At 38.6% G+C, this 8,290-nt stretch overlaps 1 protein-coding gene across 2 annotated transcripts; it reads left to right on the top strand.

The window, feature by feature from the left end:
- Positions 1-6,680: 6,680 nt before the first annotated feature.
- Positions 6,681-7,520, top strand: LOC126588625 (heavy metal-associated isoprenylated plant protein 47-like). Of its 2 annotated transcripts, XM_050253732.1 has the most exons (3): positions 6,681-6,740; positions 7,063-7,141; positions 7,240-7,520. In XM_050253732.1, the coding sequence occupies exons 1-3, from the start codon at positions 6,735-6,737 to the stop codon at positions 7,518-7,520; spliced, it is 366 nt and encodes a 121-aa protein (XP_050109689.1). In that variant the 5' UTR covers positions 6,681-6,734. The 2 variants fall into 2 exon arrangements, with proteins under 2 accessions (XP_050109689.1, XP_050109688.1); XM_050253731.1 differs by lacking the exon at positions 6,681-6,740 and having other exon boundaries at positions 7,039-7,141.
- The last annotated feature ends 770 nt before the right edge of the window (positions 7,521-8,290 follow it).

The raw sequence follows: 8,290 nt of genomic DNA on the forward strand, positions 1-8,290 counted from the left end.
CTGAGTGGAGCATGTAGGTTGGGGTAGTGTTCCCTTAATTTCCCGAGTGAGGAAAACTTCTCGGTTGGAGACTTGGAAAATCCAAGTCACTGAGTGGGATCGGCTATATGAATCTTAGAACGCCATTGTGCTCGATCCTGTGTCATGTCCTTCGTTAGATCCAAGTACTTTAAGTCTTTTCTTAGAGTCTCTTCCAAAGTTTTCCTAGGTCTTCCTCTACCCCTTCGGCCCTGAACCTCTGTCCCATAGTCGCATCTTCTAATCGGAACGTCAGTAGGCCTTCTTTGCACATGTCCAAACCACCGTAACCGATTTTCTCTCATCTTTCCTTCAATTTCGGCTACTCCTACTTTACCCCGGATATCCTCATTCCTAATCTTATCCTTTCTCGTGTGCCCACACATCCAACGAAGCATCCTCATCTCCGCTACACCCATTTTGTGTACGTGTTGATGTTTCACCGCCCAACATTCTGTGCCATACAGCATCGCCGGCCTTATTGCCGTCCTATAAAATTTTCCCTTGAGCTTCAGTGGCATACGGCGGTCACACAACACGCCGGATGCACTCTTCCACTTCATCCATCCAACTTGTATTCTATGGTTGAGATCTCCATCTAATTCTCCGTTCTTTTGCAAGATAGATCCTAGGTAACGAAAACGGTCGCTCTTTGGTATTTCTTGATCTCCGATCCTCACCCCTAACTCGTTTTGGCCTCCATTTGCACTGAACTTGCACTCCATATATTCTGTCTTTGATCGGCTTAGGCGAAGACCTTTAGATTCCAACACTTCTCTCCAAAGGTTAAGCTTTGCATTTACCCCTTCCTGAGTTTCATCTATCAACACTATATTGTCTGCGAAAAGCATACACCAAGGAATATCATCTTGAATATGTCGTGTTAACTCATCCATTACCAACGCAAAAAGGTAAGGACTTAAGGATGAGCCTTGATGTAATCCTACAGTTATGGGAAAGCTTTCGGTTTGTCCTTCATGAGTTCTTACAGCAGTCTTTGCTCCTTCATACATATCCTTTATAGCTTGGATATATGCTACTCGTACTCCTTTCTTCTCTAAAATCCTCCAAAGAATGTCTCTTGGGACCCTATCATACGCTTTTTCCAAATCTATAAAGACCATGTGTAAATCCTTTTTCCCATCTCTATATCTTTCCATCAATCTTCGTAAGAGATAGATTGCCTCCATGGTTGAGCGCCCTGGCATGAACCCGAATTGGTTGTCCGAAACCCGTGTCTCTTGCCTCAATCTATGCTCAATGACTCTCTCCCAGAGCTTCATTGTATGACTCATTAGCTTAATACCCCTATAGTTCATGCAATTTTGTACGTCGCCCTTATTCTTGTAGATAGGCACCAAAGTGCTCATTCGCCACTCATTTGGCATCTTCTTCGTTTTCAAAATCCTATTGAAAAGGTCAGTGAGCCATGTTATACCTGTCTCTCCCAAAAGTTTCCACACTTCGATTGGTATATCGTCTGGGCCTATTGCTTTTTTATGCTTCATCTTCTTCAAAGCTACAACCACTTCTTCCTTCCGGATTCGACGATAAAAAGAGTAGTTTCTACACTCTTCTGAGTTACTCAACTCCCCTAAAGAAGCACTCATTTCATGTCCTTCATTGAAAAGATTATGAAAATAACCTCTCCATCTGTCTTTAACCGCGTTCTCTGTAGCAAGAACCTTTCCATCCTCATCCTTGATGCACCTCACTTGGTTTAGGTCCCTTGTCTTCTTTTCCCTTGCTCTAGATAGTTTATAGATATCCAACTCTCCTTCTTTGGTATCTAGTCGTTTATACATATCGTCGTAAGCCGCTAACTTAGCTTCTCTGACAGCTTTCTTCGCCTCTTGCTTCGCTTTTCTATACCTTTCACCATTTTCATCAGTCCTCTCCTTGTATAAGGCTTTACAACATTCCTTCTTAGCCTTCACCTTTGTTTGTACCTCCTCATTCCACCACCAAGATTCCTTTTGGTGTGGGGCAAAGCCCTTGGACTCTCCTAATACCTCTTTTGCTACTTTTCGGATACAACTAGCCATGGAATCCCACATTTGGCTAGCTTCCCCCTCTCTATCCCACACACATTGGGTGATTACCTTCTCTTTGAAAATGGCTTGTTTTTCTTCTTTTAGATTCCACCATCTAGTCCTTGGGCACTTCCAAGTCTTGTTCTTTTGTCTTACTCTTTTGATATGTACATCCATCACCAACAAGCGATGTTGATTAGCCACGCTCTCTCCTGGTATAACTTTGCAATCCTTACAAGTTATACGATCCCCTTTCCTCATTAGAAGAAAATCTATTTGTGTTTTTGACGACCCACTCTTGTAGGTGATCACATGTTCTTCTCTCTTCTTAAAGAAGGTGTTGGCTAAGAAGAGATCATATGCCATTGCAAAATCCAAGATAGCTTCCCCATCCTCGTTTCTCTCCCCAAAACCATGGCCACCATGAAAACCTCCATAGTTGCCTGTCTCCCTGCCCACGTGTCCATTTAAATCTCCTCCTATAAATAACTTCTCCGTCTGAGCAATTCCTTGCACCAAGTCTCCAAGATCTTCCCAAAATTTCTCCTTCGAACTCGTATCCAACCCTACTTGAGGTGCGTACGCACTAATCACATTGATAAGTTCTGGTCCTATTACAATCTTGATTGCCATGATTCTATCTCCTACCCTCTTGACATCTACAACATCTTGTACCAAGGTCTTGTCCACGATGATGCCAACACCGTTTCTCGTTCTATTTGTGCCCGAATACCAAAGTTTAAACCCTGAGTTTTCTAGATCCTTTGCCTTACTACCAACCCACTTAGTTTCTTGTAGGCACATAATATTTATCCTTCTCCTCACCATAACTTCCACTACTTCCATAGATTTTCCCGTTAAGGTTCCTATATTCCACGTTCCTAAACGCATTTTGCTCTCTTGAACTGTACCCTTCTGTCCTAGCTTCTTCACCCTCCCCCGTCTAATAGGATCAAAGTACTTCTTTTGTGTGTCCCGGGTAAAGTTGATAGGAGCATATGCTCCCAAACAACTTTGAGTGGAGTCGTTCGAAAAGAAGTTTCTATGGCCCCCTTGCTCATTTAACACTGCATCCGGGTGCCGATGGAGATACAGCGACCCTTGCTCACTTATCACTGTGCTCAGGCCACACAGCGCGCCACTTACGGGTGACGCCCTAGCTTTAGCGCGATTTTGTTTTGGATTCATTTTCATAAGGATTCGACGTGATCATGGAGTGCCGGCTGTCGACTACCTGACGCCCTCCCCCTCCTCCTTTATCCGGGCTTGGGACCGGCCATGTAAGACATAGGCGGAGTTAAGTTATGTAATGACTCTTTCGACAAAAACAAAAAAAAAAAAAAAACAAAAAATGTTAATGACACTTGAAAATCCCAAATAGTCTACCTAAATTAATGATGGATCAACACCGCACCAGATTTCGTGGGTCGAATTGATTAGCCCATTAACGTTTAGCTACCCAAATCAAGTCCATGGTAGTTCTACTCTCAGCCCACATTGAGTTACAAAAACACATTAAATTGAGCAAATTCTAAGGTTCGACTGTCGGAGTAACCACATGGATAGGATACACAAAAACAACCCGAAACTGGTACAACTTCTAGCGTCCCTGCACCTCGACAATGTGGCCTTGCAGACTTAACCACACATACGCCCCGTCTTTTTTTTTCTTTGCTCAAGAAAATAAAATAAGCATTAAATAGTGTGACCATGATTAAATCCAATTCCAATACAATCAAATAAGAAAGTTTTCCTTGCCACTGAAGGCAAGGCTCTATCCCAAATGTGGAAGTTACTAAAACTAAAATCAGTGCTAGGGACTACATTTGTCAGGAAATTTACCTCCATAAGCACTTGAATACGGGACATAGAGTCAAAAGAAGTCACCAACCACTTAATGTCTTCGATGATGTTCTTCGACCTCAAAGGAGTTGAGTAGGAGCCTTTAATGGCGCCAATGACTAATTTATAGTCACCTTCAACACATGCTCTTGTATCCCTTTCCTTTTGCAGTCCCAAGGGCGTCCCGAGTGCCAGAGCTTCAGCCACAAAAATGGTGTTTTCCCCAGATATCTTGCGCCAACAACGATAGGGTTCTCTTAAGTTGTATACGGCAAGTCAACAGAAGTCTTTGCTCTAAAGTGAATTCATTTTGAGTTAGAAAAACAACCCGAAACTGGGACACCTTGTAGCGTCCCTACACCCGGACAATGTGGCCATGCGAGCTTACCCACACATAGCCTTATGGAGATTGAGTGTGTATTTTTCATTAGAATGTCTATTTATATGCTTATGGTTTACTTGGTGGATATTTCTAAGTTTTCCTATATAAAAAAAATTGACTATTACACAATGACTAAACCGGAGAATTACGTAATTAACAATATTTACAACAATAGTTTAGGGTTTTGTTATTCACACTTCAAAAAATTTAATGTGCACTCCTCATAAATGTAATTTTCTTTCTAATTATATAAAGCTAAGTGCACAATAAATTTTTAGAGTGACAACAACACCTTATGTTCATTAGGATACATAATGTCTTACCGGATATTGAGCACGTTGTGTTGTTAGAAACTAGATGAATTTACATGTCTTTTTGTATTCATACATAGTTTGACAACATAATACATAAACAATTGTAAAAAAAAAATCATTATCTTAATATTTTCGATATTTGGGATCGAATGATTGGTACCATTCAGTCTATGCTTCCACACGTCGTCCAAGTTGCAAATGGTGAGTCCAAGAAGTATAAGGATCTTGCCTCAACGACTTGGTGCATGCCTGAGGGCATATTATATAGCAACTCAACAATTTAAAATCTCACAACTGGTTGGGGTCATCATCCAACTAAATGTGGCCGTAGGCATGTGGGAGATAATCTATATATAGTGGAGGTTTGTCTCGTTTGGGTGTCAAGAAAAATAATCAATCATTCTTCACTTGTCGTTTTGCATCACTTAATGTGAATCATATATGTTTATTTTTACAATTTGCATATATTTAAGGGAATATCTTATTTGACATAGTCACACATATGTTCGAAAATCTGTCCCTGGAGGCTGGGAAATATGGATCTTCATCCACCCCACCCGACCTCCCCAAAATAAAAAATTTCCACTCAAATTTATGATCGTGCCATATTATTTTTTATGTGGGAAAAAAAAACTTTTGACTTTTTTTTTATTAATCAGAAAAAGACCTTGACTAATATTTTCTTTTCCATATATTATATAGGGGTGTGTATCCACACACCCCTTGATAATTTATGTCCGTTAATCTTCTTCAATTCATCCGATCCGAAGGCCAAAAATTAAAAAGGTGTATGAGAAGTAAAATGGGGTGTGTGGATATCACACCCCATTATATATTACTGTTCTATGTAGAAGGTGCATTGCAGGGTTTGAAAAATAAACTTGTAGTCATGCAGATCAGGTATGCTGGAAAAAAGGGGATTTCACACTGTAAAAGACCTTTTACGAGTTTTTTTGGATTATTAAAAGACTATATATGATTACTTCACTATATATGTCTAAAGTAAATCGTGATCTCATCAATCAGTATTGTTAGACCCCGTTTGAACCTTAACTCATACACAAAGAAAGTATTCATACAAGGATTAAAACCAAGCACAATCAATTCTTTCCACAGCCTGATATGTACAGGGTGGTGCTACCCACACTCTCGTTTGTACCTCTCATACATCTCTTGTTATTTTTTTTCCTTTGATTTTCTTCAATTCATTTGATCTGGCGACAGAAAATTGAGAGGGGTATGTAGAAGTACAAAGCTGTGTATGGATAGCACCCCCAAGTTGTACAAAGACTATATAAACTGAGTTTGCAAAGCTGAACCGCCTACCAATCTCTCATCTAAAAGACCATTAATTCTCTGAGCTATACAATTAATTAATTAACCTAAGGCAATGAAACAAAATAAAGAGTGAAAATTCTAGGTTAGTTTAATCCTCTAACAAAGTAATTTTTTTGTGGTCGATCGAACCGTATTCTTGAAAATTTACTGACGCTCTTGAAATGCATTTGTTAGCTCCTCCTAGCTTATAAGCTACCAAAAACCCTAGTAAAACTGATTTACTCAAGTCTTTGGGTGTTGAGACTACTGATCAATCACTGGAAAAACCCTAACAAAACTGATTTAAATGCCAGAAAACGGAAGGGAAAAAAATCTAAAAGTGATACAGAAAAATTCTCTGGGTTGCCTGTATTAATACATAGAGAAAGTTTAACAAAAAAAAGAGTTACAGAGAGAATTAAGAATTAAGAATGATCATGTATAATCTTTTATTTGCAAATAGCTGAGCGGACAGATCACGTTTTGCAATACCATTAGCATGACTGAGTCTGCGAAACCGCGGAGAATATGGATCTGACTTTTTGTACCTTATTCTGAAAAAAACTAGTCTCTATATACTCCCATGTAATTGGTAGGATTTTTTTTTTGTCGAATGTAATTGGTAGGATTGAGTAGAGTGTATTTATGTATATATTCTTGACTTCATATATAATACAAGTCAACAGGAAGGAAGGAGTAATACTCAAGGACTAAGGTCGTTATAAATATGTAGTTCTACTTTCCCAGATTAATTCATTCATAGATTCATAGAGTTTTCTATCCCAACAAGCTTAAAACTTATTTCGTACATTCTTTCAAGTCACCAACATGAAGGTAAGCATTTTAATTTGTTCTAAAACATTTCATTAGTACTACTCTTACATTTTATCGAATGGAAAATTTACAAAAAGTTATCGGTCAGTTAAGTTTGTTCACGTACAAAATTATAGGGTCAATTGTTCCAGACGGAATCTCGAGCAATAATAACTAGTCAAAGAGTTTGGATGCAATCAAAACTATGGGGTCGGTTAAGTTTTTACACATAAAAGAGGCAAGAATACATTTTTTTCTAAATTTCCCGATTAAAACGTTCTCTATAAACGATCTAAGATTTTAACAATATATGTTTGGCATTAATTTATACAATATGATGCAGCAAAAGATACTAGTGAAGGTGCAAATGCACAGTGACAAATGCAGAACCAAGGCCTTGAAGATTGCAGCAGCTGCATGCGGTAATGCAATTGAGTTTATTTTATATCAATTCTTCGTTCATATTTGATTAGTGTTGGATAATTAAGTAATTAATTGATGATCGTTAAAATGAAAGCAGGTGTGAGCAAAGTGTCATTAGAAGGAGAAAACAAAGATCATCTGGAGGTGACAGGAGATGGAGTTGACTCCGTTCGCTTGACGGGGTTGTTAAGGAAGAAGGTCGGCTTCGCCGCCATAGTCCAAATTGAACAAGTGAAAGACGTTACTGCGGATGATGGTCAAAACCCAATTACTATTGAATGCACGTCATCAGCAAGCTATTATTGCACTCCGCAATGTCCTCCAATGTACTATGGAGTGGTTCGTGAATATCCAGAACCAACTTGCTCCATTATGTAATTGTCCTTTGACACACACACACACACACACATGTGTGTATGTGTCTATATATATATATATATTCCCCTTCCGTTAATGACTTCTTAAATTTAAATGTATTTTTGTGTGTGACTGAGATTCCAATTAAGGAGAAAATTGAACTTCAAATATTTGCTGGTTCTTTTTTTATAGGGTTTTTTGTTTTTCTTTTTTGTTTTCCTCTTTCACAAATGGCCCATAAAATTAACCCACACCATCAATATGGTCCCTGAAATTGAAAATCAATTAATGTAGTCCCTGAAAATTGGTGTCTCAAATCAATATGGTCATTCTATCACAATTCTGTCAAAAATTCTGTTATGTGCTGATGTGGCACATAAATGGGTCCCACAAGTCTTTTTTTTTAATAACAGATGGTCCTTGAAATTGACTAACACCATCAAGATGGTCCCTGAAATTGACCGACACCATCAAAATAGTACCTAAAATTGAAAATTGATCAATGTAGTTCCTGAAAATAGATATCTCAAATCAATGTAGTCATTCCGTCGTAATTATGTAAAAAAATTTGTTATGTGCTGATGTGGAAAATAAATGGGCCCACAAGTATAACTAAATAAAAAATAAATTAGAAATATGTCTAATAAAAAAGTTGTCAACCCAGAAACTCGGTCCCGTAATCATCCTAACCCATACTCTTCTACCTTCATCTATGGTAGACTTTGTCGTCTTTTCTCTACAAAAAAATAAACTCATTTTCACACCCTTCATCGAATTGGACTAGGATTGGG

The sequence above is a fragment of the Malus sylvestris genome, chromosome 11, assembly GCF_916048215.2.
Source record: "Malus sylvestris chromosome 11, drMalSylv7.2, whole genome shotgun sequence".
Taxonomy (NCBI): Eukaryota; Viridiplantae; Streptophyta; class Magnoliopsida; order Rosales; family Rosaceae; genus Malus; species Malus sylvestris.

Coding starts and splice junctions, on each gene's coding strand:
- LOC126588625 (XM_050253731.1), top strand. CDS start 7,054: ATGATGCAGCAAAAGATACTAGTGAAGGTGCAAATGCACAGTGACAAA. Junction 7,142..7,239: donor GATTGCAGCAGCTGCATGCG/GTAATGCAATTG, acceptor AAATGAAAGCAG/GTGTGAGCAAAGTGTCATTA.